General features: G+C 36.8%; 1 protein-coding gene across 1 annotated transcript in view; it reads right to left on the reverse strand.

Moving 5' to 3' along the window:
* LOC107569070 (probable palmitoyltransferase ZDHHC21) overlaps positions 1 to 15424 on the reverse strand; it is a 56524-nt gene that overhangs the window by 33343 nt on the left and 7757 nt on the right. Inside the window, exons 4-6 of the mRNA XM_016255069.1 lie at positions 13604 to 13702; positions 5870 to 5981; positions 3127 to 3265 (exon numbers count right to left, since the gene is read on the reverse strand). Coding sequence (XP_016110555.1) covers positions 3127 to 3265; positions 5870 to 5981; positions 13604 to 13702 — 350 coding nt within the window. The remainder of the gene's footprint in view (positions 1 to 3126; positions 3266 to 5869; positions 5982 to 13603; positions 13703 to 15424) is intronic.

The following is a 15424-nucleotide window of genomic DNA, read 5'->3' on the forward strand; positions in this document are numbered from 1 at the left end:
ATATATATATATATATATTCAATTGCCAAGGTGTTCGTAGAGGGCTGAAAAATTTATAATTTTATTAGATTTTTTCAAAATGGTGAAATCGCATTATCACTCACTACTTTTGGCTCACACTTGTGGCTCATGAGAAAAACACATTCAAGCGACTGTGAGTGACGTGGCGGGGCGGGGCTGGATCTTTTGCGAAAATAATTCACTGATGTACAAATTGTGCTTTTAATGTGATCCAAACTTTAAAAGTCCATAAAAATAGAAAAAGTAAAATGTCATTCAACATGGAAAGCAATAGAAACTCATGTTTTCAAAAGAAAGTCATGTTTAATTATAACTTCCCCAAATAATTGTTTCATATCGGGCTCTGCGCTTTGACAGGGCCGTGGGACACAGGCAGGACAGAGCCCATCTCTTTTCTCATATCTTCATGTTTTCTCCCAATATTCCAAATATCAAGCAAATTACACAGTTTGTAAATGGTCAGAAAAGCTAATTATATACAGTGGTGTGAACAAGTGTTGGCCCCCTTCCTGATTTCTTATTTTTTTGCATGTTTGTCACACTTTAATGTTTCAGATCATCAAACTAATTTAAATATTAGTAAAAGAAAACACAAGTGAACACAACATGCAGTTTTTAAATGAAGGCTTTTATTATTAAGGGAAAACAAAATCCAAAACTACATGGCCCTGTGTGAATAAGTGTTTGCCCCCTAAACCTAAAAACTGGTTGGGCCACCCTTAGCAGCAACAACTGCAATCAAGCGTTTGCGATAACTTGCAGTGAGTCTGTTACAGCGCTGTGGAGGAATTTTGGTCCACTCATCTATGCAGATTTGTTGTAATTCAGCCACATTGGAGGGTTTTTGAGCATGGGTCAGAAAAGCTAATTATATATATATATATATATATATATATAATTCATTACAACTTGTTAATTTGTTCCTACGAATTATTAATTTTTGTGCATGCGTCATTAATGAATCCAAAAGCATGGTCATGATGTAACATTTGCATGCTAACCAATTATTTATCTTATAAACAAAGCTTTGTACCTCACTTGTGTCATAATATTCACATAAACATGTTTCATATGAGCATCAGTGGAAGAGGTTCACTTACCGCACAGCCCCACACGCCGCAGTTACGTTTGAGATCATTTTATTTTAAATGGCGATAATTTTAATTGCAAACATTGCGATTATGTTTTACAATATAACAACGAGCACCATGAAACCATTTAAAAAGGCGTATTCAGTGGTCTCTGTGACAGAATATGAAACTGCCAACGAAGTAAAATGATCCCAAACGTAAATACGGTGCACTCTCTTCCTTTTATCAAATGATCATAATCACATCTTTTCATTTTACAATCCTACTACTAGCCTTTTATTTAGACTAAAACCCCCTTTCATTCGGGTGAGGAAGTTGGTGTTTTGAGTAGCATTTGCACATCCTGTCATGCCGGTGACTATATGCCACTGCAATAGACGCATTTTGCAGTATTAAGGTTTAACGATTAATTGATCATTAATTTAAACAACGATCGATCATGGAAATGATTGAAAACTGACATCCCTAGTCTGTCGAAAATATTACAGCTATAAGAAAAGGACCAAACTCTGTGAATTTGCTGTTTGCAGGTGTGTTTTGGATGAAGTGATATGGCATCAGACCAGTATAACTGATCACTGCATGCAAATACAATTTGTATTACGTTTCTCTCATTCAAAGTAACAGCTTATTCAGTACTGAACAGTAATGCTGATACCACCTGCAGCTCCCTAATCTCAGTTAAGTGGTGCAAATCCAGTGTTAATTATCAGCCTCCATTGAGAAGATTCTACTAAACCACAGAATAATAAAATTGGCTAAATGAAAAATAGCATACTACCATATAATATTTAAAATATTTAATATTTCTGCATAACTATCAAAATGTTATGCATATTGTACTGTATCTCACAATGCAATGCACCTGACTGACTATCCATATCAATTGTGATGAATGAACTTGAAATCACATCATCTGCTTTTTTGATTCATTAATAAATTACAAAGCCAAAAGTTGCCAAACCATTGTACTAATAACCATCCAAATAATAAGCAAATATGTAAAATGTAACTGAAAAGTACCCTATTCAATGTTTCCCCTGCCATTATTTTAGGGGGGCGGCCCACCCCCCCAACGGCATCCCCCGCCCCCCTTGAAGGTCAAGATCATTTTATTTAATTATATTTTCTCTCTAGCGCCAGATCACAACCGAAGTCATTTAAAGTTACCTTTCTTATAGAACATGTCTATACCTTGTTCTTTCATTAAGCAAACTAAATAGCCTTATGGTATTTATACGACGGCATGTCATTTCTACGGAAGTTCTAAGCGGTCATGCATTCTTTTTTTTCCCTTCTTGTTTTCTCGTTATAACGACTTAATTTTCTCGTTATATCGACATAACGAGAGTTGTTTTCTCGTTATAATGACTTCATTTTCTCGTGATCTCGACATAAAAGTTAAAGTTACAAAACTGCGCGGACAGGTGGCACTACTGACCTGAATATAACTGATGGGGTGTTGTAGGCTATACTGTATCCACTTTACTGTACGCGTTTGGGATAGAATATGAACGACCTCGTGATCGCTATAATTTGTACAGTATTGTTCATTAGGCTACTGACATTTAATTCATTCATAAATGTTAAATGCTTGAATCAATATGACTATTTTGTGTATTAAGTTCTTGCTAGATGCATGAGTTTCACCAACGCGTTCTGTGTCATAAAATAATAACTGCTTATTAAAACCAAGGTTGACGTCACTGTATTCTGTTTGCACCTATATCTTTATTTGTGCTTCTTTGAGGTACATTATTGTTAGTTAATATCACTATGCCATAATACTGTCATCAACATAAAAAAAAATGCTTGTTTATGGATTTTACCATGTCATGGCCCACATGTACTGTGTTTGCCTAAAACAGTGTGTGCAGTGAAGCTGAGGTCCACCCACATAACTCTAACGGAAAAAGTGCACTTTAAAATATTTTTTCAATTATTTAAACCTATAAAACTTACAGTGACTTTGGGACAGTATAAATGGAGGTGTGTAAATGAAAGACGGTCTTACCCGGTTCACCGAGGACAGGGGCTGGTAGTAGTAGTACTGGCAGAAGTCCAACACCAGAGTGTAAAGACTCAGAACCTGAGTGTAAAAACACAGCTGCAAAAAGAGCCAGTGGTTATCCTCCCCAACACAGTTATTAATCCTGCACAGACAGAGACAGAAATGTTTTAGCTATTTTTAATAACTTATAATAAGAATTCCAAATTAAATACACTACTTTATTACCTAAACGGATATAAACGAGGTCTATTTCACAACCTAGTGAGCACCTTGCTACAAGACAACCTAGTGAGCACCTGGCTATTTTAAAGTGCACTTGCTACATGTTCTAAGGATGTAAAACCTCATAAACAACATAAAACTATTTTAGAGCACTTTAAATAGGTAGAAACTCCACAAGGCACACAAGCAGCACTCCACACAGGAAACTTTACCTGATTTGACTAAATTCACAACTATGGAACTTTTCTAAACATTCACGTTTCACTATGTACATGTAAATTTGGATGGTCCTTGAGATGATCGCGAGCAGCAATACAAAGTAAATCTAATATTTAATGTTTTTTTGTTTTTAGAGAATTATGTAGCAAATGAGAATTTTTCAAATTACCAAAAATATTATGAGACAAAGATCTTATTAATGGTTTTCGGTTTTGTTCAAGGTAATTAAATCAAAAGTTTTTTTTAATAAATAAAAAATATGTAAAAGTATGGTATTCTTTGTGAAAAGCACCCCTACTGTTGGGATTAAAGGCACAATAATTAATCTGATGATCAGGGCAAAAGGCTCTGATCATCAGATTAGTTTTATGTCCATTCAAAACATCTTCGTTTGTATTCAGCAGAAAGATATTCCTACATGTTTGGAACAACTTGAGGGTGAGTAAAAGATGACAAAATTGTCATTTTTGAGTGATCTATCCCTTTAAGACAGATCACGCCACAGGAAGCACCACCAGAATAAGGAACATAAGAATAGGGCAGAGAGGGCCAAGAGAGAGAGCAAGATGAACTGTTAGTAAAACTAATACAGAAAACGATATGGCCACGTTTTTTCCTCCTCTTCCCTCGGCCATTACAGGCGATGACAGGGAGTCACGATTTGCTGAGTACAGACAGACAGCAGCCTTCATCAGCTGTACTGTAGGGCTGGACTTAACACAGGCTTCTCTGGTCACTTGATATCACCTCTCCCTCTGTTTTGCCTCTCTACAGAGACTTCATTAAACTTGCTCTATACAAAATCCACCAGGAATGTAAAGCTGTCTGGGGTACAGGGTCTTTTAAGCTTATACTGTGAACTTGGGTCATCAGGCCAGATTTCAGTTTGGATCCTAAACGGTCGTAAAAATCTCAACATGTCTCACATACAGATAACAAGCCTTAGAGTACCGGTATAAAATTAACTTTTTTTTTGGTCACTGTTAATAACTAAATTATTTGTTTTCTCACAAGCACAAAAATACATGGATAATATATAGATACAGAACTTTTTTTAAAGACTGCTGTGCTCACTCAAATGCTTGTAGTAGTGTATTATTTCTATTTCTTGTTAAAGTTTTACCAGGGACAGTGGTGGTCCATGCGACGGACACAGTGGCCACAGCGGCTGCAGTGGTGTGACCTCTTTGGCCTCATCATGTTGCATTTATTGCACAGTTCCCAGTTGTCTCTCTCTGAAATGACAAGGCAAATAAAATGGAAAAAAAAAACATTTTCAGTGCTGCTACAAAAACTGTTAACTGGAATAAAAAGGTCTTCACTGCCATCTAGTGGTATTCAAAGAAAAACATTATTTTGATGTTCTGAAGCTATTCTACCCTCATATAATTTCAGGACAAATGACTGTATAAAATTGCTAAATTTAGCTATGACACTAAATATAATTACATTTAAAAATAATTAAATATTACTAATTTTAAACAGGTTTCCTAAACACTGTTCTTCTACTATTTGTTGATTAGATAATGGGCTAATTTTCATTTTTGGGTGAACTATCCCTTTAAGTATTGGTAAATGCTCGTTAGCAATTGAAAAAAAACTGTAAGACTTAAAGGGGTCATATGATGCTTTTTTAAAGATCATTATTTTGTGTATTTGGTGTAAAGAATATGTTGACATGCTTTAATGTTCAAAAAACACATTATTTTTCAAATACTGCACATTATTGTAAGTCCTCTATGCCCCGCCTCTCTCAAACGCTTCGTTTTCTACAAAGTCCCTCCTTCCGACAAGCGCAGTCTGCTCTGATTGGCCAGCTGACCCAGTGCATTGTGATTGGCCGAACACCGCAAGCACTCATCGGAAATGTAACGCCCCTTACCATAATGGCTGGACTTAACACAGGCTTCTCTGGTCACTTGATATCACCTCTCCCTCTGTTTTGCCTCTCTACAGAGACTTCATTAAACTTGCTCTATACAAAATCCACCAGGAATGTAAAGCTGTCTGGGGTACAGGGTCTTTTAAGGTTATACTGTGAACATGGGTCAACAGGCCAGATTTCAGTTTGGATCCTAAACGGTCGTAAAAATCTCAACATGTCTCACATACAGATAACAAGCCTTAGAGTACCGGTATAAAATTAACTTTTTTTTTGGTCACTGTTAATAACTAAATTATTTGTTTTCTCACAAGCACAAAAATACATGGATAATATATAGATACAGAACTTTTTTTAAAGACTGCTGTGCTCACTCAAATGCTTGTAGTAGTGTATTATTTCTATTTCTTGTTAAAGTTTTACCAGGGACAGTGGTGGTCCATGCGACGGACACAGTGGCCACAGCGGCTGCAGTGGTGTGACCTCTTTGGCCTCATCATGTTGCATTTATTGCACAGTTCCCAGTTGTCTCTCTCTGAAATGACAAGGCAAATAAAATGGAAAAAAAAAACATTTTCAGTGCTGCTACAAAAACTGTTAACTGGAATAAAAAGGTCTTCACTGCCATCTAGTGGTATTCAAAGAAAAACATTATTTTGATGTTCTGAAGCTATTCTACCCTCATATAATTTCAGGACAAATGACTGTATAAAATTGCTAAATTTAGCTATGACACTAAATATAATTACATTTAAAAATAATTAAATATTACTAATTTTAAACAGGTTTCCTAAACACTGTTCTTCTACTATTTGTTGATTAGATAATGGGCTAATTTTCATTTTTGGGTGAACTATCCCTTTAAGTATTGGTAAATGCTCGTTAGCAATTGAAAAAAAACTGTAAGACTTAAAGGGGTCATATGATGCTTTTTTAAAGATCATTATTTTGTGTATTTGGTGTAAAGAATATGTTGACATGCTTTAATGTTCAAAAAACACATTATTTTTCAAATACTGCACATTATTGTAAGTCCTCTATGCCCCGCCTCTCTCAAACGCTTCGTTTTCTACAAAGTCCCTCCTTCCGACAAGCGCAGTCTGCTCTGATTGGCCAGCTGACCCAGTGCATTGTGATTGGCCGAACACCGCAAGCACTCATCGGAAATGTAACGCCCCTTACCATAATCATCTTTCAAAATAAATGTAAAGACAGAGTCCGAAAGGGGAACAGAGTCTCGTGACAGACACAGTGATGAATATGCGTTAGCAGTACACAAGCCACTAAGACAGCTGACTCCACTGTGATGTGTCGCTCTCTCTCGCTCTCGCTCTCTCCTAATTTCCGGTTTTGAAGTGGGAGAGGTGTAACGTGAGGGGGGTTTATATGGACTTTTCTATTGCCTTTCAATTTTTCTTTTGAGTGAAATGGATATTCAAATTTAATATTTATTGTAGAAGCGAAGTTTAGTGTGAGTTTTGACTGTTGAGTAGTAGGTTTCACGTGGCGAGAGCAGGGATGGCATCGCACCTGGATGTGCGAATGCCGTCTCTGTCGCTCTGTCACGGAATTAGATGCATCACATAAGCGGAAGTAAAGGTGGAGGATGTGTTGCTGGACGTAGCTGAACGAGTGGGACATGAAAACATTGTTTCAGCGTCTAGGATGAATAAGGCCGTGGTGGTCTTTTTGAAGGAGGAGCAACTGGTATTTCGTTTGGTAGAAAGCGGCATAGTGGTAAGTGGAGCTTTTGTTATTGTTCAACCTTTAGTAGCGCCAACGGTAAGAGTAACAATTTCAAATGTCCCGCCATTTATTCCAGATGAAGATATACAGCGTGAGTTATCGAGGCATGAAAAGTTTACAAGTGGAATTAGGATGGTTCCGCTTGGTTATAAACATGAGTCCTTGAAGCATGTGTTATCATTCAGACGGCAGGTGTTTATGTTTTTGAATGAGCCGACATTAAATGTGTCTTTCCGTTGCGTGTATGAGGGAAAATCGTACATGTTGTATGCGAGCACGGGGGAAATGCGCTGTTTTGAGTGCAGATCAGTAGGACATGTATGATTGTCATGTCCACATAGAGAAGGGGTGAGGAATGAGGCAGGTCAAAGTAATGATGAGAATGGTAGGGTGGAAGAAACTGTTGGAGAATCAGTGGGAACTGAGGATCAAAATGTGCGTAATGAAGAAGTTTCAAGTAATGTTAGTACTGAAAGTGAGAACAGGCCTACTACGGAAGCATTTTGTTCAACCTTTAGTAGCGCCAACGGTAAGAGTAACAATTTCAAATGTCCCGCCATTTATTCCAGATGAAGATATACAGCGTGAGTTATCGAGGCATGAAAAGTTTACAAGTGGAATTAGGATGGTTCCGCTTGGTTATAAACATGAGTCCTTGAAGCATGTGTTATCATTCAGACGGCAGGTGTTTATGTTTTTGAATGAGCCGACATTAAATGTGTCTTTCCGTTGCGTGTATGAGGGAAAATCGTACATGTTGTATGCGAGCACGGGGGAAATGCGTTTTGAGTGCGGATCAGTAGGACATGTACGATTGTTATGTCCACATAGAGAAGGGGTGAGGAATGAGGCAGGTCAAAGTAATGATGAGAATGGTAGGGTGGAAGAAACTGTTGGAGAATCAGTGGGAACTGAGGATCAAAATGTGCGTAATGAAGAAGTTTCAAGTAATGTTAGTACTGAAAGTGAGAACAGGCCTACTACGGAAGCATTTAAGGTGGTAGAAAAGGTTAATGGGGAGGCACAAGTAGTAGAAGAGATGGTGATGACAGAAGCTGTGAAGGAGGCAGAGCAGGTGGAAAGGTTAGAAACTGGTGTAGAAGTGATGTTAGTTGATATGGATAAATCAAGTGCTGAAAGTATAGTGAATTTGGAGAGCAAACAAATAGGAGAAATTGTTAATACTGAAAGAGAGGAAGAAAGTGAGGATGATGCTTTGTCAGATGTATCAGATATGTCAAATTTATCTCAGATGGGTTGTGAGCAGTTTTATTCTCTGGAAGAGATAGATGGTTTTTTGGATGAGACATTTGGGAAAGTAGTAGAAGTGAAGAATTACTTTGCTGATATGAAGAAGTTTGAAAGTTCTGTTTTGTACAGGATGAAGCGAGTAGGAGAGGACAAACTAAACAAGAGGAAGAGATTTCGATTGAAAAAGCTTGTCATGAAAATAAGAAAGGGGAAAACTCCCAAGAAAAGGAAATTTCAATAAATTTGGCTAATGATGTGTAAACCACTAAGGGTGATTCTTTTTCTTCTCTTCTTTCTATCTGTTTTTTTTCCATCTTCTGGAACCTGTTTATGTAGGTTGTAAGAGTAGGATCCTTAAATGTCAATAGAGGAAGAGAGGGTTAAAAGAGCAATGCTTTCTGAATTTATTAAATTAAATGAAGTAAAAGTAATTTTTTTTACAAGAAACACACTCTGATAGTAATAATGAAATAGAGTGGTATAGATGGTGGGAAGGAGAGTGCAGATTAAGTCATGGAACAAATTTTAGTATGGGTGTTGCAATTCTTTTCTCAAAATCTTTGGATTTAAAAGTTGTGACGACAAAAGAGATAGAAAAAGGTAGAGTTTTAATGGTTCTAGCAGAAATTAAAAGTGTTAAATTCCTTTTTGTTAATGTGTATGCTCCAAACATAGGATTGAATCGTGAAATAACATTTCGAAAACTAAATGATGCAATAAAATAATTTGATGATGGAAATATGTGTTATAATAGGAGGTGATTGGAACTGTACAACAAATTTTGTATTTGATAGGAATGGGGAAGAGCCTCACTCGAAATCTAGTAAGCTACTTCTTGATATTATAAATGATTTGAATTTAGAAGATGTGTGGAGAAGTAGAAATAAGTTGGTGAAGCAATATACTTGGGTAAAGATATTAGATTCTGTTGTGACAGGTGCTAGATTGGATAGGTTATATATAAAGAAAATCAGAAATGAAGAGAGTTATTAATAGTGATATATTTCCGAATGGTTTTTCAGATCATCATATGGTGACTCTAGATTATAATATTGTAAATGTTTCAAGACCTAATTTTTATTGGCATTTTAATATAAAATTATTACAAGATAAAGATTTTTTTTGAGAAATTCAGTTCTTTTTGGGAAATATGGAGACGAAGGAAAAATAATTTTGAAAATCTGACAGTGGTGGGAGGTGGGAAAAGCACAGATTAAAGTTTTTTGTCAACAGTTTTCTTATAATACTACTTTTACTCTGAAGAGGAATGTAAAAAATGTGGATAATGAGATTAATGAAATGGAAAGAAGATTGATTGATGTTGATGATCATGGTTCAATGAATGTTTTAAAAAAGAAAAAAATGGAATTGAAGTCACTGTTGGAAGAAAGAGTTAAAGGTGCACTAGTAAGAGCTAGAATATCTTCGATTAAAGAAATGGATGCTCCAACTGCTTATTTTTTTGGACTTGAACGAAAGAAAGCACAAAAGAAATATATGCTTCATCTTAGAAGGAAAAATGGAACAATTACTTCAGACCCAATTGAAATGAGAAAGATGGGTATAGAATTTTATAAAGAACTGTTTGGTAATATGGACTGTGACATTGGATGTATGGACCAGCTCTTAAGGGATCTTCCTAAATTAAGATCCGAGGACAAAAAGTCATTTGACATAATGATTTCTTTTGATGAACTGTCAAAGGCTGTGCAACAGCTTTCTACAGGAAAGTCACCAGGAGTCAATGTTTTACCAGCAGAATTTTATAAAGTTTTTTGGGGTGTTTTAGGTGAAGATTTGTATAATGTATTTTGTGAATGTTTTAAAAGAGGTTGTTTACCAATCAGATGTCAGAGAGCTGTGTTATCACTCCTGCCAAAAAGTAGAGACCTAGGGTTGTTAAAGAATTGGCGCCCAGTGTCTTTAATGTGTTTAGACTAAAAAAATACTCTCTAAATGTTTGGCTAATAGAATTAAAAATGTTTTGCATATTGTGGTGGAAAGAGAACAAACTTACTGTATTCCGGGGCGTACAATAATGGACAATTTGTTTCTTATGAGGGATGTAATTGATATATCTTTTAGAAATAATCTTGATGTGGGTTTTTTATCTATTGACCAAGAGAAAGCCTTTGACCGTGTGGGTCATGAGTATCTTTTTAATGTCTTAAAAGCCTTTGGATTTGGGGAGGAGATAATTTCTTGGATAAAATTACTGCATGAAGGGGCTTCAGTAATGCTTAAGATAGGAGGTGGCCTGAGTTGTCCAGTTCCTGTTGAAAGAGGAATCCGGCAGGGATGTCCTCTATCAGGACAACTTTATAGTTTAGCCATAGAACCCTTATTGTGTAAGCTAAGAACTGAGCTAAAAGGTTTAATGATCCCTGGTGATAATTCAGGGTTAAGGTATTCTGTATCTGCATATGCTGATGATGTATTACATGTTTATTACTTCAGCTAAGGTAAACTGGACAAAATGTGAAGGGGTTGTGGTGGGTTCTTGGGTTGATACTGGACCACCTCAACTTCCTGAAGGTTTAAAATGGGGAAGGGAAGGTATTAAAGTGTTGGGGGTGTTTTTAGGTAATGATCAGTCTAAAGAAAAGAACTGGGAGGGTATGCTGGAAAAGGTTGTTGCCAAGTTGTCTAAATGGAATTGGCTATTACCCGAGTTATCCTATAGGGGCAGAGTCTTGATTGCAAATAATCTGACTGCCTCTATGTTATGGCATAGACTGAATGTACTTGAGCCACCGGATGACTTGATTAAGAGCATTCAGAGGAAATTGGTGGATTTATTCTGGTCCGGTCAAAAGTGGATTCCTGGGCCTGCACTTTATCTACCAGTGCATGAAGGAGGGCAAAGCCTGATAGACGTGCGAAGCCGCATAAATGCATTTCGACTAAAAGCAGTAAAGCGACTGTTGTATGAAGAGTATGTTGGATGGATTAATGTTGCTTGTGCTCTTCTACGGGAAACGTCTGGTTTATTGTATGATAAACAGTTTTTTATTGCAACTTGATGAACTGGATTTAAAGGATTTAACAGCTTTTTATAAGTCAATGATAATAGCTTGGAAAAAGACATTTGTTATACACAGAGAAATCTTACAACCCGAGGACTGGATAATGGGGGAACCTTTGTTCCATAACCCATTAATAAGAACAAAGATTTTATCATCTAAATCTGTGGAAAGCTGTTTTGTCAAGGCTCGATATACCAAGTTGGGGGATCTAAGAAGTGGTGATGGTTGGAGAACAGCTGAGACAATGCAGAGTGTTACTGGGCTTCGATCTCTGCGCCTTCTGAGAAGAATAATGGAGGAGGTGTGGGCAGTTCTACCAGGTGCATGTAGAGAGGCACTGTCACTGGATCGGCATGGTGATTATAAATTTCCACCTATTAAAGTCTCTGCTGTTGTACAAGAAGAGAATGAGGATGCTGGACAATCAGTTTTATCATTTGAGTACCCCGAGTTGGGTCTTTTTCATGATATTAAGAAGAAAGATCTGTATATAACATCTGTAAAAGTGACTCATCAGACACTGCTAAGAGGAGTAAAGACTTGGAGGTGGTCGGATGTGTTTGGGACAAACTTCAAGGCATGCTGGAGATCTTTGTATAAACTGCCGATTGAGAAGCGTACTGCAGACTTGCAGTGGAGATTGATATACGGGGGGGCTATAGCTACGAACAGACACGTGGCACACCTGAATCCAGCAGTGGGGAAAGTGTGTGTATTTTGTGGGATTGAAGAAACGGTGAATCATTTATTTATTGATATTGAAAAATGTTTACTGAATTTTGTGTTGGGGTCAGCTAAGATGTCTTATTTGGAAAACTAGAAAAAATAAAATGTTGGGTATGGGTCCAATAAATGCTGAGATGGTAATAAAAGGGATGATAACTGCTAGAATTAAGATTTGTAAAATTGAAAATGAATTGTTGATTTTGAATTTGTAGAAAAATTTCTTAAGGAGGTATATATTTATTGTTTGTTTATGTGAAACTTATTGTGTGATTATTAAGAAAGAAAGAGAAATGGTTTAATAAAGGTATTGTTAAGCCTCTCTCTCTCGCGCACTCTCTCTCTCTCTCTCTCGCTCGCTCGCTCGCTCACACTCACACACACACACACACGATGCGCAAAACTCTGCATTTGAACAGTCAATAGCAAATACTTAAACTATTAACAAAACAGTAGCTGATTCAGAAGCGCCAGATTGTCATAGCAAAGTCAAAATTACCTCCTCTCCTAGGTTCACGAAACGGTCGTCCATAAAATGCATTGCTGTTCTGTTGTAAGTAATCTTAACAGAAACACAGCGTCTCCCTGACATGGCTGCTTCAACACTAACTGCAGTTACTGAAACCACACCTTCTTTCTTTGCGTGAACATTTGGGCGGCATTATGCAAATATTTTCACATAGTAACGTAGATATGTGGTGGCGTGTTAGAAAGAGCCGTTTTAGGGGGGGCGTGGCAGAGTCTTAACTTTGATAAAGAATATCTCTTTGGTTTTGAGCCTTTAGACTTCAGGGATCTATGCACAATCAGCTTGTAACACTCCAAAGAGAAAGGAAAACTTGAAATCACATCATATGACCCCTTTAAGTCACTGAACACTGAGGTATACTGCCCTCATCTGGTTAGTTAGTGGAACTTCATTAAGTATGGTAAGCATTTGGTCTCCGACTCTACACAGCATTAATTAAAAGATAAAGAACATATTAAAAAGCACACACATAAGCAAAAACATTTATGTAAACTTAACTCATCCTTAGAATCTACCTGTACGTATAAACAATTTACATACATATTTGTAGTGAAAAAGATCAATAATAACATTGTTTATATTTGTTTCTCATTTTGTGCCTGTGGGGCATTTAGCTTTGCCAATTTAGCCAGATGATAAAGGCAGGTCAATATTTGATTTGTTATTAATATTAAGTAATTATTGCATCCTGATTTTAGCAAGATCACTTATTAATAAATCCTTCAACACTTGTGGAACAAAATTACTACACTAAATTAGGGGGTGGAGAATAGTTTAGACACAGACTATGGTTTAATTTAGACACCGACTGTGGATTAATTACAATTAATTAAGTTTATTATGCTGCATTAGAAAAACAAAACAGAACATTAGGTTTCATACCTGCGAGTGGAATTTTGGGGTCCTGAGCAAGTTTTCCGGGGTCGGCGGTGGAAGCCCTGAATAATGCTGAGATGCACAGAAGTGATGCTAGATAGTAAACTTGAAAAAGAGGAGAGAAATTTCACATTTATCACAAAAGTCATGATAACTAGAAATTAAATGGTGTCAAACAGACTTGGGGAGAACAATTACATTACTACTTAATAGCCATGGGCCGATTACCGGTTTCAAGGTATACCGCGATTTGAAAATTTCACGGTTTCAAAACTACTAATATTTTCCATTATACCATCCCTGCGGTATGCACTGATTTTCATGTCTCTGCAGTCCTCAAAGACTGAAAGTGTAGGAGTCCTTCAGGTTGAGTGCAGTGTAGTGAGTAGCATGACCCTCCTCCTCCTCCTGTTGGTGCGAGCGAGTGGTCAGTGTAGGATGGCCGAACTTAAGGAGCTTCCCCTGGATCTTACGCGATCGGCAACCGGACGTTTTTTGTCTTATTGCAACTCGTCTCTGTTCTGGACTTGCACAAACTGCGTTGCAATGCAATAATTTTCCAAAATGTAATTTATGTGAAAATATGAAGTCTGTAAACGCCCGTTAACACAGGCCAGAGACGCTGAAGACGGATGCACAGAGAAAAATACTGTAGTACGCAGATCACTCACTGTTCAACTTTTGGAAGAAAATCCTCAATATTTATTTGCGGGGGTCTATATGAATGTGTTTCTGAGGGGAACTGACTGTCTTCAGAAAAGTTTACGTGGTATTTTCTTTTCATCTCGTCTCTGTATAGTTCATATTAAAACCCTTTCGCACAGGAGTTTAAAATATTCTAGCTGAGCCCCCAGTGTGAGTTTTTTTTTAAGCGACTGTTGTTTTAGAATGTATCGCCTTATAGACCAATTTAGAGTAGACGTCACAGTTACGTCACTTTCAGCTGCGCGCGCATAGTGGTTGCAGAAAAACACTGGGAACAAGTGGAGGGAAACGGGTAAAATCCATGGAATAAAAGAAAAAAATATTTTTGTGCCTTTTGATGTCAAGATCGGAATGCAAATAATTTTTATAGAATACTGTCGTCATTTGAAGCTAAACGCAGACGTTTAAATGGACATACTATGGATGAAAACGGTTATGATTACTCTACTTTTAAAGCATAAATTCGATTTAAACAATATGTCTACATAATATTCACATATGCTGTTCATAGGGGACATATTGTATTAGCCCTACAGTTACAGCATGAAATATTATTTAAACCTTACTATTAGAAATATTATTTAAACCTTACTATTAACATTTTTACATAATATCTATTTACTTTATCTCACAATTCTGACTTTTTTTTCTCGCAAATGCAAGTTTATATCTCCTAATTCAGACTTTATAACTCGACTTAACTCAAAAATAGTGAGTTTGTCAAATCTGAGGGAAAAAGCCAGAAGAGTCGAGGGGAAAAGAGAGAATGACGAGTTGTTTTTCCTTATTAGAATTGTGAGATATAATCTCGGAATTGCGAGAATAAAGTCAGAATTTTGAAAAATATATTTTTCTTTTATTCCATGGCTCCATAGACTGCCACTTGAAAACCGTCATTTTCTGCCTCCAGATAGGCGCCGCCCACAAAAAAAGTAATCCCTGTTTCGGATCTGTAAGACTATCCCACTCTCTAACGTCAATTTCGTTGAATAACAGTGCTTATCGCTGGGTGACAAGCTCTTGTAATATGCGGAGAACATTTTGAAAATGACATCTAATCAATATAATTTATAATCTTTTTAAACCTAACTATTTTGTACCCTATCCGTGAAATTCTCTAGC

Source organism: Sinocyclocheilus grahami, unplaced genomic scaffold, assembly GCF_001515645.1.
Source record: "Sinocyclocheilus grahami isolate Dianchi unplaced genomic scaffold, SAMN03320097.WGS_v1.1 scaffold1308.1, whole genome shotgun sequence".
Lineage (NCBI taxonomy): Eukaryota > Metazoa > Chordata > Actinopteri > Cypriniformes > Cyprinidae > Sinocyclocheilus > Sinocyclocheilus grahami.